The sequence below is a fragment of the Rhamphochromis sp. 'chilingali' genome, assembly GCF_963969265.1.
Source record: "Rhamphochromis sp. 'chilingali' genome assembly, chromosome: 10".
NCBI lineage: Eukaryota > Metazoa > Chordata > Actinopteri > Cichliformes > Cichlidae > Rhamphochromis > Rhamphochromis sp. 'chilingali'.
The window spans coordinates 19,512,555-19,536,554 of record NC_137937.1 but is presented as its reverse complement, the minus strand read 5'-3'; the positions used below and the strand labels follow the sequence as shown (position 1 = coordinate 19,536,554).

At 41.8% G+C, this 24,000-nt stretch overlaps 2 protein-coding genes across 4 annotated transcripts in view; one reads left to right on the top strand and one right to left on the bottom strand.

Moving 5' to 3' along the window:
• Positions 1-1,067: 1,067 nt before the first annotated feature.
• On the top strand, positions 1,068-18,962 carry serinc5 (serine incorporator 5). 2 transcript variants are annotated; one of them, XM_080893172.1, is made up of 12 exons: positions 1,068-1,278; positions 9,030-9,197; positions 11,680-11,858; positions 12,083-12,165; positions 12,454-12,547; positions 13,493-13,704; positions 14,226-14,318; positions 15,274-15,400; positions 15,869-15,938; positions 16,113-16,149; positions 16,535-16,676; positions 17,178-18,962. In XM_080893172.1, the coding sequence occupies exons 1-12, from the start codon at positions 1,252-1,254 to the stop codon at positions 17,320-17,322; spliced, it is 1,377 nt and encodes a 458-aa protein (XP_080749298.1). In that variant the 5' UTR covers positions 1,068-1,251; the 3' UTR covers positions 17,323-18,962. The 2 variants fall into 2 exon arrangements, with proteins under 2 accessions (XP_080749298.1, XP_080749297.1); XM_080893171.1 differs by having other exon boundaries at positions 1,069-1,278; positions 16,532-16,676.
• A 37-nt stretch (positions 18,963-18,999) lies between these two features.
• thbs4a (thrombospondin 4a) overlaps positions 19,000-24,000 on the bottom strand; it is a 21,687-nt gene continuing 16,686 nt past the window's right edge. For both annotated transcript variants that reach the window (XM_080893169.1, XM_080893170.1), the window contains exons 13-24: positions 23,876-23,983; positions 23,459-23,618; positions 22,418-22,536; positions 21,033-21,085; positions 20,865-20,949; positions 20,664-20,760; positions 20,397-20,575; positions 20,267-20,315; positions 19,986-20,182; positions 19,695-19,867; positions 19,468-19,607; positions 19,000-19,373 (exon numbers count right to left, since the gene is read on the bottom strand). In XM_080893169.1, the coding sequence (XP_080749295.1) occupies positions 19,318-19,373; positions 19,468-19,607; positions 19,695-19,867; positions 19,986-20,182; positions 20,267-20,315; positions 20,397-20,575; positions 20,664-20,760; positions 20,865-20,949; positions 21,033-21,085; positions 22,418-22,536; positions 23,459-23,618; positions 23,876-23,983 (1,416 nt within the window). In that variant the 3' untranslated portion in view covers positions 19,000-19,317. The remainder of the gene's footprint in view (positions 19,374-19,467; positions 19,608-19,694; positions 19,868-19,985; positions 20,183-20,266; positions 20,316-20,396; positions 20,576-20,663; positions 20,761-20,864; positions 20,950-21,032; positions 21,086-22,417; positions 22,537-23,458; positions 23,619-23,875; positions 23,984-24,000) is intronic.

Here is a 24,000-nt window from a genome sequence, read left to right as displayed (position 1 = left end):
TTGGCAAACGGCAACACAAGCCACAGACAGCTACAGTAGCAGCCTTATCAGCTCAGCCTTATCAAGGCCCCTTCATTGGCCAGCAAACAGACTCCTACTGCACTGCTGAGCTCAACACACAGTTGCACACATGCCGTTAAAAACCACGAGCAGGGTTTTTTGGACAAAGAGAAACTTACTCATACTTATGAGTCAGCAAGATACAGCCAAGTGAACAACTGCAGTGGGATGATAAAGACGAGATAAAGTCCAGCTTTTGATTTATAGAAAAATGCAAGTTCATTATACAGTATAAGTGTGTGGCAGCAAGTCACCTGCCCTTTCATTTTACCCATCTATTGACTAAAAAGTAATATGTTTGAGGCAAAATAATTTCAGTATTCTGGGATAAATAGGCTATTAAATTATATTATGTGATGTTAAAATGTCCTTATTTCTGATAGGTTATATATCATTTGAAATATATTTTATGCAGGGATTCATCGGGCTTTGTGTGCATGTCAGACTCATTGCCATTTTTTGTTGTACTTAAAAACACAGGTGACTTAAATGATAGACATTTCCTCCCAATTGAAATAATTAATTGTGAATATAAGCAGAATACCACCTGTACTTAACAGCTCCGCGCTGCTGATTAATGAGCCATGGAGGGATCAGATCCAGGTCATCCTGTGTCTGGATATAGCTGTTGACAATTTTTATAATTTTATTTTTTAATCCTGCACCGACCCCTTTGTTTTTGTTTTTTGTTTTTGTTGTTGTTTGTTTGTTTGTTTGGAGTTTTGTTTTGTTGTTGTTTTGTTTTTTTACTTATAATACAGCTTTCTGATAGTATTTTAAAATCCATATTATTTCATATATTTTAAACATTCAGGCCAGGGGTCTAACTTGTGTGGCACGTGGCTTTGTGTTACGCCTAACGTGTAATCTGAGAATGCCAATAAGGATTTTTTTTTTTTTTAATGACAGTAAATGTGATATACCGTAACCTATTTAGTCATCTCTCCGATGCTCTCTGTGGCAGAGCCGGTGCAGCTCTGCGCTGAGCCTTGTTGTTTGGCGGTGATGTGCAGTCAGTCAGTCAGTCAGTGGGAGGAGAGACCAGAAGAGGAGCGGGGGACAGGAAGGCTGGGTGGACGGAGCAGAAGCGCTTTGGTTCCCCGTGTGTCGCTGATTTTGAAGGAAAGCGGCTGAGAAATCCCCGAGCTGTCCTCACTCTGAAACGGATTTTATTTATTCTGCCCCCTCGTCATGTGTACTCCTTGTTGTATCGCGCAGGTGAGTAACAATAGCCGACCCTGACTTACTGTTGTGTGAGTGCGTGTGTGTTTGTTGCTCTTCAGCGGTTTGAAACGCTGTAACAATGAGACGTGCTCAACGTTGACCCTTCCCGTATTGTTTACTGTTTTTTGTCCTCGTCTCTCGCCGTTTACCGTCGGCTAAAGCCAGCCAGCCTCTGTCCCGAGTCTCGGTGATTCCCGTCAGCCTTATTGAGCTGCCTTTTAATGTAATAACAGCGCGAAATAATTAATTATAACCCCCATTCTTCCTCCTCCTCCTCCTCCTCCTCATTGAGCTGACTGGATAACTTCACTGTAAAGCCGTTAGAGGACAAAGCAAAGCGAGGCAAAACTACGGGAAATGTGGCCGTTAATACAGAAATGTGTTGACGGGTACAGCCAACAACGAGCCATGGCTGTGATTAAGTGAGTGCTGTGGAGGACAGTTACACTTCTTTTTTAAGCACATCTTATTCCCCAGCTCCTAAAACACTGAAACAGATGAAGGAGCTAAAGAAGAGGCTAGCCAGCTGTGGCTCGGTCTAACTATTTACAGTTATTTACGTATATAGGTGCTGAAAGGCTCTGCTGAAAAGTAAACATAGCTATATACCCAACAAAAACAATAAGTCTGTCTTTGTCTTGGTTTCTTTTCTGTTTCGGCACCGTTTTAAATGTGCTATGTTGCTTTTTAAAGGACAGTTGTTTTGTATCTGTTATTTTTGTAATTATACATCACTAAAGCAGTACTTTTGGGTTGCATAATGTGTGGATTGAAAGCCAACCAGATTTTTGATTACTTTTTGATGTTTAAAGGATTGTTATTTTAAAGCAAACAAATCCCCTAAAGCCACATATGTTCTTGTTTAAATTTAGTTTGTTTTTTTGTGCCCTGTAATAACAGTAGCGTGACTGTTTGGGCTATTGATTGGTTATAATACATTTGCTTGCTTTTGCTGCTTTAAATCATTTGTGGATATTTGATTTGTTTGCTTGCATCACTTTTATGATAGGTGCTAGTGCCGTGAAGCTACAGAAATACTTTAAAAGGGTGGTGGTTCAGAGTCAGAGAGGTTTCCTTTCATGCTGAGCGTGTTTTCTACAGCTTACAGATTGGGCTCTGACCAGTGGGTCACCACTGCTGAGCTGATCTGGCTAGGAATTTAATTACATATGCACATCCCTAAACTGAGGGAGGTCACTTCTATTTCCTGCTCTTTTCACAGAGTGGGATTAAAGAGGAAATGAAGGGCAAAGAATAAGATCAGTTTTGTCTTGCTGTGCTGGTGGTGTGCTAATCCCTGTCACAGACACCCCGTTTACTTGCCATCTCTATTAAAGTGTATGCTTGCATTTAACTTCGTGCGTGTGAATATATTTGCCACACTTGAGGTTCAGAGTGGCACAAACTGGTGTGTGGTCTGTTAATTTCCTCCCTGGCTTGAAGGTTGAAATTAGACAAGGGTGGCTGTTGTTTGGGAGAGATCTGAAGGCAGCAGGAAGCACGACGTGGGAGCAGCTCACTTGTAATTTCTCAGTGGGATCAGGGATGTATGCCATGTTGCGATGGGGGCGAGGGCAGGTTGAAGGCTTTAGCTCAGCGTTGAGTGGAGTTCAGAGCGCTGCAAAGTGTTGGCTGAAAGTGTGGTGAGAGCACTGAAATCATGTGGGTGTCTTTACGCATCACAGCCATGGAGCAGTCACCCTTACCAGGGTACAAGAGTCAAGAGGATGGAGTGTCACTTTCTGCAAACATACTGATAAAGAAGTCTTCAGGCCCTCGTTGGAGTGGTGAAAAATCAGAGGAAGTGGTTTGTGAAGAGCCAGCACCGCTCATTCAAACAGAGCTGACCCATCCGTAAATGGGGTCATGACACAGTAGCTGTAAAGCAGCAGCGGGGGTAGGTGATTACCTTTTAAACTCGACTTGTAAAACCAGCCTTAGTGAATTCTGCCTGCAAACATCTGGAGCACTCCTATCCAAAATACATTTCTGGCTCTGTCATATGAGCAGAATTACTCTCTAACTGTGTACACATCAGAGATGTCTGCTGTTTTCAACTTCCCCTCAGGAATTTTGCTGTGGTCAGCAGCGAGCAGCAGGAACTTGTTTTCCCAAACCGGGACATGTCTAGCAGCCCTTCATCCCTTTTGTTTCCCACTGAATTGCCACAAACCAGTGTTAATGTCTCTTTTTCAACCTCCCCCTCATCACATATGTCTGTGTCTCTGTAATTTATCCTTGATTATTAGCTGGTTGTGTTTTGAAACTCACAACTGATTCTGAGAAGTGAAACGGACTCCCGTGTGAACAAAAAAAAAAAAGTGATACCGCCTTGTATCTTGACCATCTTCCTGTTCTTGTTTAGTTTGGTTCCTTTGCTTATTTCATGACAAACACCTTCATCTGCTAGAATTTGTTCATTTTTGCTCCTCGCTGTTCCACTTTTTTTTTTTTTTGTCTCTTTTGTTACTTTCTTTTCTTTTCTCTCCACCGGACTAAAGTTTCTCTGTGTTGGTTGTAGCTAGGGGGGTATATTTGCGAAGAGAGAGAGAGCAAAGACCTCCCTTTGTGTACAGGAAACAGTGGAGTGATACATTTTTGCTGTGTGTATACAGCTGCCTAGCTATATAGACAATAGTAGAGCTGTCACTCAACAGTATGAGGGAAAGGGGAGTAGATCTTGGTCTGGAAGCTTGGGCCAACTGGACATGTGAGGAAGATCCCGCATTGTCTTCTGTTGCCCTAAATTTTATTTTGTTTGCTGGTTTCCCGTAACCCGCCTGCAACACAAAGCATTGTAATTTGAGATAACAGGGTGTGTCAGAGCTAGTGGCTTCTCATGATTCAATGTGCTTTGAACAGTGGCCGCTATCATTAAGCTTTAACCAGCAAAAAGTCCCAAAGATTTTTAAAGCAGCCAGCTACAGTGTAGTCTGTAAGGATTTGTGTACCAAACTAAAATAGGGCATGGAATAAATAGTGCATAAGATGTGACGAATGAGCGAATCAACATGAGGTTTAAGCTTGCGGGGACGTTGTCGCTCCACATTGTTCCAGTCAGGATGTTTTTGCCTGTTTTCATGAGTCATTCCTGTCAGTGTGTGTGTATGTTTTTCCCAGTTTGCTGTTGGGTGTGCGTCATGACACGTCTGCTGATAAACGTAAAGTCACAATCTGAAATCTATACAGCAAAACACAGATACCGAATACATTTATTCTTTTAGAAATCCAGAGTCTGCCAGATGGACTTGTTTACTCACTGTCAGGACTGGTGTCAACTGGCTCTGTATCTGAAATCCTCATTCTCCTTTGTGGTCCTTACAGTGGTATAGTGTACGACCCATTTCTCTTTGTGTTGCATAAGCGTGGCTATGTGCGGTGGGGTTTACCCCGGTGGGTTTGATTTAGGCCACCCTTTCCATTTCCTGTTTGCACGATGCTCCAGTCCTTTTCATCGTGGGCGCTTTAAGGATGAAAGGCAGCAGAGCATAAAAGAGGGGTGAAAGGAATGTAATCCTCATGAAATCAAACAGCTTACAGCCGTCGCAGATATCGTCTTTGGGTGGAATGCAAGACTGTCGCGTTTGTTATGCAAGTGTCCATCTTTAGGCCAAACTCCCTGTCAAGGAAGCTAATATTATTCAGACTTATTCAGCTTCCTTATTTTAAATGTGATTTTTTGCTAGGTGTATTCTCACCGCTGTGTCCCATCCACCCCGTCTTGATGGATTCTGAGTCAGTATGTCTTTGTGTAAAAGAAAGGCAACATCGTCTTTGCCACCACCTCTAGAAAAGCTGAAGCACTGAGGGGTCAGTGACAAATAGTTAAGGACAGCTGAAGAATACAGACAAAGGGCGAAGAGGACAAAATAAGAAGAAGAAAAGAAATGACATCACTAAATCTTCCAGTAACATGTTGGGGAGGATGAAAGGAATAGGATTAAAATAATGAAACAGAGAGTCTGGTGACACGAAAAAGGGAAACGTGAAAGTCCCACAATCACAGTGTGGTGAGGTTTTTTGTGTGGGTTGTGAGAGTCTAGGCTTAATTTAACTCTAGACCAGACTAGTGCTTTGCTAGTAGCCATGTGTCATCTTTAATGTGTCATGGTATGCCGCTCTATGGGACAGATGGGGGACTGCTGTTGATATTTAAGTAGGGCTGCAAACTGCTGATCCGCCAACCACCTGTCGATATCCTGGTGGGGCAGTGGAGGAGGTGGTGGGTGCTTCATCGAGTGGGTAGGGTCAACGCTGGTTTCCATGGATACCCTTTTGTCTCTGTGTGTGGTGGAATTCCTCGAGACGTTGCCCCTTCTCATGACACCCCCTCTCTCTGTCAGCTCTGCAGAGTTTACCGTTGGGCCCTCGTGCTGCGTGCAGTCCGCTGGTGAAACACCCCCTAACTAATTAAATCTAAACACCCTCACAACCTAAATTGTTCTGTTTTTTTCTTGGTTACTTTCAGTCTGTTGTGGCTAATTAATCACCCATTGAGAAAGACGTGGGCGCAGCAGAGAAAGAGGAAACCGTTTATTCTCTTAAGCTGTGTGTTGAGGCCGGGAGGCACATGGTTAGATTCAAGGCTGCAAGCCCGTGTACGCATGAAAGCAGAAATAAGCACATTTGACCTTTGTGGCAGCGTTTCAAACGTCTTGATACAGTTTGCCAATACTCAAGCATTGGTAAACTGTGTACAGATGTACACCGCTGGACTGTAACTGGGAATAAACTGTGTTCCCTTTAGCTTGAAGTATTTGCCAAGTTTATAGGCTCATCCTTATTCTCATGCTTGAATAAACCAACACGGTTGGTATTTCTCCTATACTGACCTCTCTTCAATGGCTCCCAGTTAATTGAATTTAAAGTCCTCCTCCTCAGGTACAAGGTGTTGATTAATCAGGGCCCATCTTATCCTAATGACCTCATAGTACCATATCACCCCATTATGAAGTCACACACATCTTCACACCTGAAGCAGAATTTATAGTTCAGCAGAAGTAGCACGTTCATGATACATTGACAGTCCAGGGATGGCCCGTCTGCTTGCAGGGAGTGCTTGCTGTCGATGAAGACATTGTATGTCTTCTATGTGGTACAACCGGTTTTAGGACACTTTTGCTTTTGTGCTGTTGTTGTTTGCCGTTTCACGTTTCTGCCAATATCAGTACTGGTACCTTTGATTCAGCAATCAACTGTATCTTTTTTCAGTGTTTAATTCATTTTGAAACGATCAATTAAAAAATCTTCCTCTTACACACTAAGTCCATACTAGTTGAAACATTTTATTATTTACTTAAAATGTTAGCCAGCATAGTGAAAAAAGGACAGATTCTCTGGCAACAACTTTTCCAACAAGCTAAATACTTGAAGAAGACGTTGATGATGCTGTCTATGTCTTACTAAAAGTTTCATCATCATTCTTCATTCTTTTACATCTTCTTTTACACCGTCGACAGACGTGCTAACATTAGCTCCAGGTCTTCCGCTGTTTGGCTTTCATTCTATCAAACACAATATATAAATACCCATAAAGCAGAAGCTTTATGGGTATTTTTGCAGAACTGAAGCTGGCATGTGATTGTTTGTTTGTTTGCTTTGGGGGATTTTTTGTACATTTTGACCACCTACAAAAGAGTCAAACAATTCAGTGTTTACATGTATACTGTAGAGAGGCAGTAAAACTAAAACGGTGCTACTTGTAGACCAGACAGTGTTGCAGAGCTGCTTTGTAACCTCAGTACACCCTAGCTATATTATACACTTACATAGGACACAAACTCCTAGCAGTAAGATAAGGCCACTGTTTTGACTAAAATACAAAGTGACGTGATCTCACTAGGATGCATTAGCATGTCTGTAGGGAAACGAAAACATATTAACCAACATAGCATCAGATAAACACTCATTTCCGGTGTTATACAGGAAGACACACTGCTTTAAAATGCAGATGCAGAAAGATGTATACATAAAAAATATTTTCATCTTTTAATTTTAAGGCAAAATTTTTTAAATGTGGGCACATTGGCCTATAAGCTAATGCCATTAGACAGTGTGCAACCTTCATTGGATGTTCCAGTCCACAGAAATGGCACCGTCATTATTGTCATTTGCTTATAATTTACTGCCTTTCACCTAATGCCATAATTACAGGAGCTAATTTCATAGCTCAAGAAAGATTTTGCTCTGTCCCAAAGGAGGAGAGTGGATTAATTTAGAAATGGAAATGGTGCGTACAAGCCCTCCACCCCGACTAAAACTCTGTTGTGGGAAGCAGTCAGGCATGGTGAGAACTTTGGTGCCACTGCCACCACACCTGACTGCTCCCCATAACAAAGTTTTGCTTCTCACCATAGAAGTTTATCCTGCATGGTGAGGGGTAGGAAGCTTACAAAAGCAGGGTGGGGTGGCTACAGAAAGACCCAGTGCTGTAGAATTATAGAGCCTCTTCTTTCCTGAAGGACACAAGGCCCGCCTTTATGTAACTGTCCTCCTCCTATATGACCGCCTATCAGAAGAAACAGAGTAGGCCTGTGTGTGTGTGTGTGTGTGTGTGTGTGTGTGTGTGTGTGTGTGTGTGTGTGTGTGTGTGTGTGTGTGTGTGTGTGTGTGTGTGTGTGTGTGTGTGTGTTCAGACAACTGCCGTCACTGTCTTGTAATCCTCAAAAGTTTCTTCTGTGAAGGAAAGAGAGGGCTCTGACTGAAGCATGAATGGGGATCCTTTTTTTATGTTATTCACTGTTCAGTAGAAAACAAACTCAGTTAAGTGCTGAGTGTAAAGCATGGAAAGCTTTTTAATACAATGAAGTTTGCCCTAATACGGTTGCACAACACCACTGAAACTCATCTGCAATAGCAAACAAAACTGTTTGGTTTCCCACAGACCAGACAGATTTGAAACTGCTGATACTGCAACTAAAAGTAAAAGATTTGCAATGCATCTCACGAAGACAACTCAGGAAACCTCCTTTAACGTTCCTTGTACGGTTCATTGACTAAGAGGATTTAAGCTGAGAATTTTAGTTTTAGATCATTTTGTTATCTCTGCTGTGTGCATGTTGCATGTCAGTCTGACCTGGTCCTGTTATTCTGATAACAATTATTTCTTTCGCATGCAGTTTGCCATAACTGAATAGAGTCTAAGGGTGGAGTGTTAAAATGTTCATAATATGATATTTGACTTTATATCAGTTGAAGTGATGGGATTAAATATGACCTATAACTATCAAACATTTCATACTGTGTGCAGATATCATGGCATGCACGTCTTTTCATCCATGTCTTTTTATCCCAGGTTAGAATGTAGTTAAATGGACTGGTTCCTGTATAGTAATTTTGTGCTCGAATTGAGTACTCTTGAGAGTTTTATACAACACATTAGCACCGTTTTCTATGTAATATTTACACAGTCCAATAAATTGATCGGAAGCAACTCTGGGTTCTTGCCCAGGAATACTTTTAGCACGCAGGTATTCCTGGGCAGTCTCCTATCCAGGTACTAACCAGACCTGACAAGATTGGGCATGCTCAGGGTGGTGGATTTCAGGGAATATTTTTCTACCAGTTTACTTTTATCCAGTGAAACTGCTGAGAGAGATAACTGCACTGACGCCTGGTTTTCCCAGCTCCGCCATAAAACACATAACGTCTGTATGAGAAGCTGCTTAAGAGTGATAATAAAGTTGTTGTTGTTGTTGTTGTCCCCCTCTCTCTTCCACCTTTTCTGCCTTGTTCTCTGCATGCAGCTGGCCTGCTGCTGCGGCTCAGCGGCCTGCTCGTGCTGCTGTAAGTGCTGCCCAAAGATCAAACAATCCACAGGGACCCGAATCATGTATGCCTTGTACTTCCTGTTGGTCACCGTCCTCTGTGCTGTCATGATGTCGCCCACTGTGGAGCAAGCGCTGAAAGAGAACGTGAGTACATATATCACATCATTCTCTCAAAATGCATGCACACTCTTTGTTTTGCCAACAACCCTCCCCACCCCCAAAATGTAATTACATTATATATCAATAAAGGACTTAAGTAGGACATGCTCAGTGGATGGCATATCTAAAAAAGAAATAATAATTGAAGTAAGTTTTTTTTTATTTACAGTAATGTAAACTATATTATAGATTATGACTCCTGGGTCTTCAGTAGATAGAAACAGTTGAACATGGTGAATTGGTCCCCGTTCACCATTTCCCCCATATATGCTGTACAAACTGCATTATAGAGGGCCAGTGTGTTTCTCGATAGGTGTGGAGTCTTCTTTAAGATATTGTTAAATGTCATCCTGATGGCTGTGTCCCGTGTGTGTTATTTCTGCCTTTTTTTTGTCTCTGTAAGGATTTTTTCCTGTCTTTGAAGTCTTAATTCTGTCCCTCGCTTTTTGAAATGTCAGCTCGCAGCCTCTGGTAAACAAAAGAATAAAAACCTCAATACTGTGACCTTTTACACAGTTTCGCCTCACTCTTTAGTCTGTACACTCTTTTCCAGCTTACTTCACACCTTTTCACCTCCTGAAAATGAAACTGAACTGAGCGGAAAGTGTAACAAGAACAAAAACATTTTGAACCAGATTTTGTCATGTGTTTGAACAATTTTGTTCACCGTCTGCTCTAAACAACAAGGCCAGCAGCCTCTATGCTAACACCGCCGATGCTAACAGGAAAAATTAAAATTTTACAGCATTGCTATGGGCAAAACAGACATCCTGCTATTTTAACAGATATGTGTATCTACACAGCAGCAAGGCCACAGCTCTGAGGACACGAGTCTTGGCTGGTAGGTTTTGTTTGTTTTAAGAGCCTATCAAGCCTTTGAAGTGGAGACGATAAACTCTTTCGTGAACCTTTGCTTTCTTCTCTGAATGAACGAAATGAAAGATGACCTCCAGTGACTGTTTCTAAAAAAAAAATCCCATTAAACTGGAATGCCACGATAACGGCTGTTGTCTGCTACAGTATAGTTATCCTTGTCATCTGGGAGAGTCAGACTGTCAACACAGTGTGTAGATATAATCTGGAACAAGGTCTCAGAGGTGATGTCCTGGTTCACTGATACACTGCTCGCTCGCTGACTCACATTTTATATTGATCTCAGGATAAACAGGAAATAATGATGTTTCTATCTCTGGGAAAGATGTCTTGAGCTGACTGTGTTACCATGGCACTGGCCAGGCTTGCTTGAGTCAAAGTGATATTTGTAGGTGATCTTCTTTTTTTTTTTCACCAGTCTCCTTCTTCTGCAGTTTTTCTTCCTTTCTGCCAGTGTCTACAGTGCAGTAATAAAACTACTCCCTACTGTGTGTCTCTTTGTGAATGGAGCCCCTGGAAAAGACTCATCCAAGGCACAAAATGGCCTCTGATAGCCCCACACAAAGCCTACTGACTCACACACACACCCATAAACACACTGTCAGTCACACACCGAGCACAGTGGGAAGTCCCAGCTAAGAGAGCAGTCATTGTGCGTATGAGAGCGCCGGTCTTTTCTCAAGAGAATTACAGCAGTCCGAAACAGCCGGCCCCATTTCCCTCCTTAATCACAACACCATGGACATGCTAATATGGTCCTTAACCTGAGACAAAAGCTCCAAAAATGGGCTTTTTGCCTTACGTTGTGATCTGGCTCTGGACTTTGCTAACACAATGAGGTGATGACAGCTCAATCCGCCGGCATCTCACCCGTGTGTCCAACTTTCAAGGATTCTGCCAGTAATTAGTAAAGCCGAGTTAAGCAATTTATTATCCCCAAGTAAAGATTTGAAACGCTCTCAAAAAGCAGTGTTTGCCTGAAAAGCACGTTTTGTACTCGTCCCACAGCTCGTTCCGGTGAAGGGGAACGACGTATCGAGACTGGCGGTTATTGAATTCAAAGTGTGTCCCTTCTGTTGGCTCTCTGCCGCAGTCTTCTGTTGAATGTCACAGCAAGGTCCTTATCTTTGCTACCTTAACTCCAGTTTTGTATTACGCAGCTCACTGTAGTTCTGAAAAGTCTTTCGCAGTTTATTTTAAGAGGAATCTCCACGTTTTTCTTGCTCGTGCTGTCTGTGTTCTCCCCTATTCCCATTTCCTCTGACTCGCTGACAAGAGGTGGTTAATTTATTCATCCATGTCCTTTGTTTGTGTACACTGACAGTTAGTTGTAAGGCCCCTTTAACAGGCTGTAGAGAGTGAAGGATGAAAGAGGGCTCCACAGAGAGAAAGAGGGGTTGTTGTTGCTGCCTGTTCTCTCTTTCTGCTCCTTTAGGGGCGTGACGCTCAGAATAGATGGACACTATTGGGCCCTTTCACCGAGGCCTCATACTAGACAAACATGAGCAGAGGTGGGTTGCTTTTCACTGACATGACATGATGATCTAATTTGAGTATTTTGGGGGTTTTGGGTTGGTTTTTTTCCTCCAATTAGATCCCCTTCTACGCTGAGTTTTGCCAGACAGTGAATGCAGGAGAAGACTGCAAAACTCTGGTTGGATACGCTGCTGTGTACAAGGTGTGCTTTGGCATGGCCTGCTTCTTCTTCTTCTTCTGTATCTTCACTATACGGGTCAACAACAGCACGGGCTGCCGGGCAGCCGTACATAACGGGTAAGAAGAATTTGTTTAATCTTCTATCAAAAAAAGCAGCTGCATTCATAATATTGAACAAGAGTCACGAGTAAAGGCAACACGAGATTTGTTAAATTTGTTATTTTTGGATTTATTGCATTAAATATTCTGCTGTGTCTCAGTTGTCAGTAATCATTGTTTTTATGGTGTAATTTTATCTGCATTTTCCCCTTTTTTATAACATTATCACCGTCTTGATTCAGATTCTGGTTACTGAAGTTTATCGCGCTGGTGGCGTGTTGCGCTGGAGGCTTCTTCCTCCCCAATGAGTCAACATTCCTGGAAGGTAAAAGCTGAACGCTCAGCTTGAGGCTTCAATACTGTAAAGTTTTCTTTTAAAGCTTAAATAAGTAAAGTGGTGCATAAGGTAACCTAACATAGAGCTGTGTAAATGTATGTAAAGTAACAAACAACTTCCTGTGTCATCTGACCTGAGTAAACTTTTACAAATGTCACTGTAACTCTATCTATTTATGGAGCACAATTTCAATACTGGCACAGCTTGCCTGGCAAATAGCTCTTGTCATCAGTTAAACAATTGTCTCTGTCTCTTTCTCTTCTCATTTTGGCTCAGTTTGGCGCTACATAGGAGCCGTTGGCGGGTTCATTTTCCTCTTGATCCAGCTCATGCTGTTGGTGGAGTTTGCACACAGATGGAACGCAAACTGGTGAGAGCAACATTTCTTCTCTCATCACCTTCCTCTTCAGTCCCTGGTTCACTGTGTGAAATAAGACCACTGTAATGCTTTTTGTTTGACTTTTAAGAAATGCAGAAAGTGTGATTTGGTGGGTGGAGGGCAGGCCTGGCAGCAGGCCAGTGCTGTGTTAGATTCACAGGATGTATATGGTTTAGGACTTCCTACTTCCTACACACAAAATCCAGCAGATTGGTTTCTAAAAACCAGCACAACCTCTCAATAAAAACAGATTTTCAGATCAAGAAAAATCAGTGAGAAGGCACAAAGCTGTATTCACTTCTTCCCTTTTAGTTGAATTCTTTTATGTGCCTTTTTGTTTTTCTTAACTTAACCTACACCATTCTGTTCATATTTCATGCCTGCACAGTGTGATCGGGGTCACTTTTGTCCAAAAAGTCCCTCGTAATAAGTGTTTATAGTGAATTTTGAAATACAGATCTACTGAGAATGCAAAAACAGTTTATATGCAATTTTTTACTAAATTAACACAATTCATAAACTTCCTCTACATTTTTGTTTTATTTTATTTTTCCATGTTCCCAAAATGGCTTCAGTTAACTTTTTTCAAGAGTCTAGTTGTTGTTTTCAGTTCAGTTTTGGTTAGCTATAATAACCTCGGCTCACACTCGGTGTTATTTATAATTATTAGTAATCATTCAACAACGCTTAACACTTAGATCACAAAAACTCTGCATATTGGGCCATGAGTGTATGTGAAGGGCCCTTTATGTTGTTTTACTCGTCCCCACTTACACTTTGTCACCACTGACCCATTATAAAGTACCCACAGACAGTTTCATGAGTCCCTAAAACCAACACTGACCCACACAGGTAGAACTAAAATTGAGTCAAAGGTGATCTGGAAAAGCATGTGATTTTTTTCCTCTCTTAGCTTTTCGCTCTTTCTGTTTGCAGGTATTCAGGAGTGAAGTATAACCGCCTGTGGTACGCAGCACTGGCCTTTGTGACTCTGGTTCTGTTCAGCGTTGGAGTCGGAGCCGTAATCTTCATGGGTATTTTCTACACTCACCCCGAGGCTTGTCTACTCAATAAGATTTTTCTGGGCATCAACGGCAGCCTCTGCCTCGTCGTCTCCCTGCTGGCCATCTCCCCGTTCATACAGAAACGTAAGGACCTGTTCTACCAGGCACAGCATCGAATTTGACTCAGTTAAATTAAAATACACAAATTTGCATTTCAGGTGGGGCTAATAGTTGTATAGCCTAGAAGTTTCATGTGGCAAGATGTTTGTAATACAATACACGATTGTGGCTCAAGAGTTGGGAGTTCGCCTTGTAATCGGAAGGTTGCTGGTTCGAGCCCCGGCTTGGACAGTCTCGGTCGTTGTGTCCTTGGGCGAGACACTTCACCCGTCGCCTACTGGTGGTGATCAGAGGGCCCGGTGGCGCCAGTGTCCGGCAGCCTCGCCTCTGTCAGTGCGCCCCAGGGTGGCTTTGGCTACAATGTAGCTTGCCATCGCCAGTGTGTGAATGGGTGGATGACTGAATGTGTAAAGTGCTTTGGGGTCCTTAGGGAGTAGTAAAGCGCTATACAAATACAGGCCATTTACCATTTTTACTTAATAATAATAAGTTCTTATAGTATTATTAATATTTGAATGAAAATTCCCACATTTGTGTCCCTGCAGTGCAGCCCAACTCAGGACTTTTGCAGCCAGGAGTCATCACTGTCTATGTCATGTACCTCACCTTCTCAGCCTTTTCCAGCAAGCCAAAAGAAAGTGAGTATGCACAATAATGCATCTTCACATTGGTGATCACATTATTGGGTGTCAGCTTAAAAACTGATTATTTATGTTAAGTCACAGGTTAGGCTTTGACAAAGTTAGCATTTGCAAAGCTCTTATGAACACCTTCTCATGTTCAATACACCCATCCATCCTTCCATGGAGAGCTGTTTGCCTAATGTACAGTCATTTAACTTTGTTTACAGCAGAATTTGAGGTTTTTTTTCCCTTAAGTATGGCAGCAATTAACCATGAACAGGAAAAGAGATTCCCACAAGCACATATGCACATGCTGTGAAATGGAAACTGTGCAGCCCAGCAAGAGCAACGTTGTTCACAAAGCCCACCACCTTTGTTTCTTTCAGTGAACTTTGCAAATGCAGTTTTTTTTTGTTTTTGTAGTGACTGTTTTACAGATCTTAATTTTTACAGCATGAAATGATGTTCATAAATTAAAAAAAATGCATCAGGAAAAGCGATAAAGGCTTAACTCAAAGTTTAGGTGAGAGTTTTAGAGGGAGTAGTGATTATGTGACCACAAATTAAACTGTATATAGATGTTTGTGAATTTGCAATTTAATATATAATGGATAATCTACACTGAGATAAATATGTGCAAAAAAGTTCTTGTAAATGTTTGGACATGTTAGGACACAAAGTAAATGTCAGGACATGCCTCCTACTCATAACAGTTAGCCTACATACTGTTAGAAAGGCGGTTGTTTTTGGACCAACTTTCCATTTTTCCTTCTTTTTTTTCCTTTTCATTGCTGCTAACATGGTGCCAGAACGCACACACACAAGCACAAGCATAGGCTGCATTTTTCACAATATCCTTACTCCCTATAATACTCCAATTCCAAAGAACTCCATCAAACAGTTGTACTCCCTGCTATTTCTTTCAACTCTTCAATCATCTGTCTCTGTCTGCATATTTCTGTCTGTCTAGTGGTGGTAATCGATGGTGTGAACACTACCGTATGTGTGTTCCCCTTCAACTCTGGGACAGAAAGCGACAAAAAGATTGTCACTGGACTGGGAACCGTCATCCTGTTTGGCTGTGTCCTTTACTCTTGGTAAGACATACACAATTCCTGCCTCTCTTTTTTGCTAACGAGCACAGATGCACATTTTCTCTTTAATACTTGTGGTTTGTTATTTCATTGATTTGATCATATAGAGATATTACAGTCCAAACCTTTTAATAGCACTTCTGCTACAGGTGATGTGGAATATAATTTACTTCATGGTAAGCTGTGGGGACACAGACAGGCTAGTTTGGATTGGCTGTGACTCTGAAGAGGCAGCACGTGATTGGCTATGGCTGAGCGAGACAAGAACTATGACTCTTTGCTTTTGTTCACATATGTTTTCCATCAAGTGGAGGCATCCTGTCTCTTGTGGCCATTCCCCGAATAGAAGGAAATTGGACTCTGCAGCAATCTCAAACTGCAAATTACTGGGGGGAATGCAGAGTGACGGAATTACAGTCTTGCTTCCTTTCATCTCTCTCTTTTCTTTCTCTTTGTCCACTCTACCTCTAGCTTGACGTCCACCACTCGACGAAGCTCAGCAGCGCTCAGAGTGTGTAGGAACACTGAGCCGGAGACAGAGGTAAATGCACAGCCTTACCGTGTGTGGGTTAATTAAATGTGCAGACTGGTTAAATGCATACCTACCAGGCATTAGATGCCCTTAGTAAATGGAACAAATTAAGCCCAGGATACACATCTCTCATATATTTAATCCCAGCTCAGTGGTAACCTGAATGTTTCCTTTACCTTACAGAGAGCTCGCTGCTGTTTCTGCTTTGGAGATGACACAGGTGAGGAAAGTCAAATAATCCCTCCTCCTTCTCCAACATCTTTCTTTCTTTGCCTGGCAGCAGCCTCTCTTTGGCCTGTCTGTCTGTACACGTATAGACTCAGCCATGGTGTTTGCACACACACGGGGTATTGCTATTCCTCAGCCAGACTGAGTACGGTGAGAAAACATTGGTCAGCAAGCGTAGATGATGTCACTGTTACTAGGTTAGTATTACACTGTAAAACAAGATCGGGGTAAGTGGGATTGTGGGCAGGCTAACACTGCCACCTGCTGGAAATAAAGTTGCAGTGTTGAGAAACAGCCACGAGAAAAGTACCACCCTTTTAACTGACATTTTTACACATTAAATGTGTCCCTGACCCAACTGCACTGCTTTTCAGAAGAATACGATGAGGAGCAGACGGGTTCAGGCCAGAATGTGGTGTATGATGAGAGAGAGGGAACCATCTACAGCTACGCCTTCTTTCACTTTGTCTTCTTCCTTGGCTCCCTCTATGTCATGATGACCGCCACCAACTGGTTTCAGTAAGTGATTCCCATACATACTAACCTCAAAACAGACATCTTCACACATTTAGCAACATAATTACTGAACTGAAGTGTTTCTGTAGATGTTTCTGTCACTTTGACAGCAGACCTCTGAAAAATATTGGAATCAAAGCTTCACTTTGCCACTGAAACATTTCTTATGTCTGCTATGTGTCTGTTTGGTTTCCTTTTTCTGCTGCATATCTTTATTTGACTGGGCTTTTTGAGGGGTGTTTTTTTTTAGACTTGCAAAGCTGTCCTCTTTATTAATCTCTGAAGAGGATGCACTTAGTATATTCATCTGTTTATTCTGCCCGTTTTGGTCTCGTGGCCTTCATCAAAGCATCAGTGCTCTCTTTTTGCCTTTTTATTTTAGTGCACTGAGTCCTCAGGTTTTTGTGTTTACACTGCCTTTAATGCACCTCATCAGCTCTGTCTTGAAGAGAGGAACCAGAGTGTGCGTGTTTTCTCAGTTCTCTTACCGCGTGTCTCTTGCAGCTACGACAACCACAAGATTGAGAAGCTTTTGGACGGGAGCTGGTCAGTGTTCTGGGTCAAGATGGCCTCCTGTTGGGTGTGTCTCATCCTCTACATGTGGACCCTCGTCGCCCCCATCGTCTGCCCAAAGCGCTTTGTGGCCTAGTTATAACATCACTTGTGGTCTGGATGTGGCCGGGTGGAAGCTTACACTCTGGGCCGAGAGACTACCACAGACCTCCCATACCTTGAAACACAACCCTACACTACCCTCAGTGTTTGAAATGGAGGATTATCTGTTGCCTTTTATTTTATATGCTAGTGTTTACTTTGTTTTACAATGTTAAGCTGTTAATACCTTGATGGTGGTTTTTTGTATTATTATTATTATTATTTCTTTTAGCACCACTGACACACAAAGTTTTCTATGGCTTACAGGTTTGAAACTAGATGAAGAATCATGGGATTTGAGTTACATTGGGAATCATTCAACCCCTAAAGATGACTTCAGACCTGAAAGTGTGTTTCTTTATGTGTCTCTCTTGCTTTCACGCTCACCCAGGCATTTTAGTTCTGTACAGTCAGATCACAAAGTTGTATCAAGGTTTTGGGACATATTTATTTCAAGTTTAAGATGTTACAGAAGATATTGTATTTATTTAAATGTGTCTTAAGGAATCAAAAAAGGAATATGGTGTGAACTGAATTAGATTTGTCCCTGACTCTGTTGAACTCATCTCTCAGGCTCGTGTTTAAGCTGTACATGTTGACGCTTTGTTATATTGTGCCCTTTTGTAGAGGTTTTCTATGCAACAGCTCTTTTTAATATTAGACACTCTGTGTTGTGAAGTTTCCACTTAGATTCAAAGCAAAATGTTTAAGGTTTTAATATGTCAGTGCTCCCTTTGAGCCAGATCTTTTCTTAGGAAAATTTCATGTCATTGAAAGGTTTCCAGTCATCGTCGCTGTTGTACACGGCAGCACTCTTAAAAAAAAATCAACCTGACTAATGCAAGAGTGACGTTAGCGGAGCGCCACCTCTCTCAAAGAGCTGCAGTGACACAGATGAGAAACATTTGCCAAAGGTAGATGTCAGAAAACCAGAAAATACTTAGTTTACTAATTTCTTTACTAATCTGTTACAGAGAAACATCTCACTGAAAGCATTATATATTTGCATGCATACATAGACACTTAAACCAGCTGTTTTCTGTACAGTTATAAGTGCTTTCTGCCTCGTCTTTGTTACATGCGTCCATTTTATCATTGTGGTCAGAATAAAGTAGCACGACCGCTTTTATCAGCAAGTTATTCAACACTGGATGTTGAGTTTACTGCCGAATTTACATACATACCTGTTTCAGAGGGTCTCCTGTGTTTATTATGTAACTGTTTTTTTTTATTGTATAAAAATACAAGATATATTACACAAGCAAATCCTTTTTTGTATCTAATTCCTTCAGTTCTTGCTTTTCTTTTGTCTAATTGGATTCCTAACATGTTTTTTTTTCAGTTTTTTTATAATTTCTACGTACATTTTGGAAAACCATCCAAGATGTGTGAAAGCTTTTTTTTTTAATTTTTTTGCTTTATATAACTTTTTTCCCCTGCCTTTTAATTATTGGTATGAATGTAGACATTTTGTGGTGCTGAGCAACTTTGATATATTAAAAAAATGAATCAAAAGATCCACTGTGAAGGCTGTATACTACCACAGAAACATCTTGTATGCTTGAAATAAATCGAAGTAGGTGCCATGGAGTTTGCATTGCTTGCACTCTTTCAATAAAACATCCATTGATACAACACAGGGTGTCTTTATTTATTAACTGTAATAATGGGAACATGCTTTGAATTTTGCAAAATGCTATGTATTTTATTGTACTTAAGATGTACAGGGCATTCATAAACTGGATAACTGAAGGCGATATTTCAGAGATATAAACAAAAACTGCAAAGTGAATGCACTGTTTCAGTTACATTGCATTTAAGTATATAATGCCCAATGTTTTGCTTTCCTAAAACTTCAAAATGCAATCCCTAAAACTGCCCATGATGTTTCCTCTGACATTAATCTGACTTTAGTTCTCTGCTCAGAGCACCGCCGCTCTGCCCCTTTAATCTATGTTTACAGCAGGGCTTAAGTTGTTTCTCCTGTGTCTTACTGCTCTTCATTCTGTGCTCTGAGCACATCCTGGTAGTCACCAGGTATAGTGTCTGTGGAAAAAGCAAACAAAGAGAAAAATCAAATGAGCATACCTACATCTCACATGGATGACTCGACTGTCTTCCGATGCTTGCAGATGCTTACCGTTGCACCGGTACTTCAAATTGGACCAGATGATGTTTTCCTGAGAGAAGCAGAACACGCCCAGGCGCCCGCCTCTCATACTGGTGTCAAAGATCACACCAGTGTCCGCCACCAGATTTGAACCCTCAAAGAAGCGAGCCCTAGTTCCATACACAAAGTGAAACTACTGAGTCAGTTCACACAGAGCGAACGTGGACGTGTCCGTGACGAGGTGTATGTGTTTGTACCTGATGTATCCAACCTGCGGCCTGTGCTGGAGGAACCAGCGGTAGGAAACCTTGTCTTTCCAGCCGACGTTCCTGGGATCCTTCCACAGTAGACGCACCTGGTCAACGGTGTGTCCTGTGTGCCAAAGGGAGTTCCTCAGATATTCACCAGGACCTGTCTTTGATTTCACCACCTGGAGATTAAAAAACAAAGATCAGACATAAATTCATCAAACCAAATCTTTACTGATATATACTCTTTTAAACGGTACAGTGGAGGTCTTTATGGTGGAAAGTGTTAATCCTCAACACCTTGAGCTGTATTCCCGGCTCAGCAACGGCTCTGAAGGGCGCGGCCTGCCAGTAGGTTTGTTCTGTTTGTTTCCACATCACTACGTAGAAGGAAGAGGAGTCCTGGTAGCCAAAAATGAAGCCAGCGTAGTCGTCATCTGTCACTGTGTTCACGTGGAAAGTTCCCTCAAAGTCAACGCCACTGAAAGCTGTGTAGCCTGCAAATTGAACACGAAACGCAGATCAGCGCTGATTAAGTTTAGGTAAGGGAATTATGAATGGGTGTGTGATAGTATACTAACCTACAGCAAGCCCAGGGTCAGAGTTCATGGTCTGCACTATCTCCATGCCCTGTCAGGAAAAAATTAGTGTGAAGCTGAAGAAAAACTGTTATCGATGTCTCTGAAACTGAGGTGATGTTATCATTTTTACCTGGTTGAGAACTACCCAGTTGGGGTCGATCTGAGACTCGCCCTCTGGGTCCAGCACCACGGTTTGATAGGCTCTGAAGTCAGTCAGGGTGATCTCAGCGTTCTCTGGGCAGTGATCAATTCTGTCGATGACGTCGTCTTTGTCAAAGTCTCCTTCGCACGCGTCTCCGCGTCTGTTGTCTGAAATACAGCGACGCCGCTTAGAAAACAGTAATTCGCGCTGCGCTCGCTCCTGCAAATCCAAGCACAACACAGAAAAGATACTAACTATCAGAGTCCTTTTGGTCTGGATTGGCAACTAGTCTGCAGTTGTCGTCTTCGTCCAGTATGCCGTCGTTATCGTCGTCATCGTCACATTTATCTCCCTAACAAGAAAAAAAAAACACAACAAATTGGTGGATAATTGAGGACTATATAGGATGAACTGCTGCTGGATTGAATGAATGAAACTGAAAGAAGAGATAAACACCATTCCATCTTTGTCCGTGTCCACCTGATCGGAGTTGATGACTGTGGGACAATTATCCTTTGTGTTCTGGTGGCCGTCACCGTCACTGACAAAGACGAGGTAGGGAAAATCAAAGGTCTGACAGATGTTTGTAGACTTTTACGCCATAGATCATGATGTGGGCTTTACCTGTCTATATTATCATCACAGGTATCTCCTACAAGGTCATCATCTGAGTCAGACTGAGGGTAGACAAAACAAACACTGGTGGTCAGATGTGTCACAGCTGATGAATCGGTTTCATGCCCTTTCATGCTGTACCTGTTTGCTGTGGTGTCCCCCAGGGATCTGTGCTGGGCCCTACCCTTTTCTCATTATACTTGCTTCCTTTAAGTGCCATCTTTGAGAAATACCATATTGCTTATCACTATTATGCAGATGATATCCAGCTCTATTTTGAGCTAAACGACGATCTTGCTCTGTCTCTGAATAGCCTCCGAGAATGCATGTCCGAGGCCAAGAAGTGGTTGTTGTCGAATTCTCTTATCCTTAATGAGAAGAAAACCGAGATTATGATTTTTGGTAGTAATGCCCTTCGTGCCAAACTCCGGGATGCCTTTGGTTTTCTTAGTTGTTCTCTCTCTGATACTGTCAGGAATCTGGGTGTCTTATTTGACAGCTCCTTTTCATTTGACAAACAAGTGTCTGCTGTTGTCAGATCTAGTTTTTACCAGCTTCGTCTTATCTCTAAGGCTAGGCACTATATCCCGCATAAAGATCTCGAAAAGCTCATCCACGCCTTTGTAACGTCGAGGCTAGACTATTGTAATTCACTTTATTGTGGTCTCCACTCTTCCCTTTTACAGAGATTACAGACAGTTCAGAATGCTGCAGCTCGCATTCTAACTAAAACCAGCAAGTTTGCCCACATTACTCCTGTCCTTGCCGATCTGCACTGGTTGCCTGTCAAATATCGTATTCAATTTAAAATTTTGTTGTTTACTTTTAAAATTACTAACAACACTGCACCCAGCTACCTTAAGGACCTTTTAAACCCTTATGCTCCTGCCAGGGCTTTAAGGTCATCGTCACAGTTACTGCTGGCTCAGCCCAGATCTCGACTTAAGACTAGAGGTGATCGATCGTTTGCTCTTGTTGCACCTGTGCTGTGGAACAATCTCCCGATTGGCATCCGGGCATCTGATTCTATTCATTCTTTTAAATCACAGCTTAAAACATATCTTTTTAAACTTGCCTTCTCCACCTTTTAATTGCTGGTTTGTTTGTTTGTTTGGTTGCTGTGACCTATTGACCTCTTGTATTAATTCCCTCCTATCTTTCTATTGGTGTTTTTTATTATGGTGGTACAGCTTTTATCTTGCTATTACCCATGTGCTGTAGTCATTCTTATTGGTAGCTTTTATCTATGAACATAACTCCTTATTTTTTTTTATCCGTTATCAATGTTTGAACCTTTTATTGTTTTATGTAAAGCACTTTGGTATGCCCAAGGCTTTTAAATGTGCTCTATAAATAAAGATTGTTGTTGTTGTTGTTGTTGTGTGGTTTGTTACCTGGTTGGGGTTGGCCATATTAGGACAGCTGTCACAGGCGTCTCCCACCCCATCACTGTCTCTGTCTCTCTGGTCTAGGTTGGGGACTCGTGGGCAGTTGTCGAGAATATTTTTCAAGCCTGAGGACAGAAAGTATCAGGATATGTGTAAAACAAAACAAAACAAAAGAACATTGACAGAATGCAGACTTCAGCACAGTCAAACACATCAACAGATGGCAGTGTTTGTTTAAGACGAAGGTGAAATAGTTTCCAGTGGCCTTCGATGCCTGGCAGAGGCCGACTGTGGAAAAATGCTTTTAGTGAGGAGACAGACATGACCAAGCACTCAGCAATCCAGCCTTGGAGTTAAAGACCAAACCAAACGATCAAGAGGCTCGGAGCACTGCCAAACTGAGCAAAAAGCGTCCACCAAACAGAGTCTAAACATGCAACATGCGTAAATGCCTGCATGTGGGAACACAGTGCTAATAAACTGTGTTTCCAGTGGCGCAAATGAAAGGTCACCTGAAAGGCCAATCAAATGAGGTATGTGAGAAAGGTTTTTGAAAACAGGCTTACAATTCCAGTTGGAACATTTTTACATTCAACACTGTTTTTTTTGTTTGTTTTTTTAAAATTACACAAAAGTTGTTTTTCAAAAAGTGACCTAACTGGTAGAGGATGTGGGTTAGAAACAGACCAGGAGGATGTTTTGGAAAGATAAAGCACAGGTCAGTCCAGTTGAAGCAACAAAAATGTCTCTGTCTGCATCCTGTCTGGACACGCTGATCCAGACATGCTGTGTAACCTGATAACCTTTAAAAAAGGTTCAATTACTTTTTCATGTTTGTTTGTTTTCACATTATGTCCCCCGATTAGTCATGGTTAATTTATGCAATAAAGTCACTAACAGTCAGTTTTTTACACTTTTTACTATGATGACCACTCAACCTATTTGCAGAAGTGATTTCATTGACACTCGGTGATGCAAAGGAAAACAAAATTAAGTGAGTAAAACAGTTATTGTGTGTTAAGTAGATAATAACAGACGCGCACGCACCGTCTCCATCCATGTCATTGTCGCATTCATCCCCCAGACCGTCTCTGTCTGTATCTCTCTGTGAAGGATTTTCGACTGTTCTGCAGTTGTCACAGGCGTCGCCATGGACATCCTTATCGCTGTTCCTCTGGTCCACATTAGGAACCAGCCAGCAGTTATCCTGGGTTAGAAAAATGAAGACCGATTATATTGGATTGGATTAGCTAGTTGTTTTTAGTTCTGGTGGATAACTTATGTTACGTCAACACTCCTGGCTGGAGTATGTTTCTCCCATCACTTTTTTACTGTTTAAATTTTCATTTCATTTCATGGTCAATGGAATATATCGGCTAATATATCTGTCATGCTTTAAAAAAATTAAATAAATAAAGTCAAAGTTCACTGCATGCCAGACATGCAGAGGCTGAAGTCACCCACGTCTACGTTAATAATGCCATCGCTGTCTGCATCATCATCACAGGCGTCACCCAGCCCATCCCTGTCTGCATCCTCTTGGCCAGAGTTTGGCACAAACACACAGTTATCCTGGAAAACGAATAGGA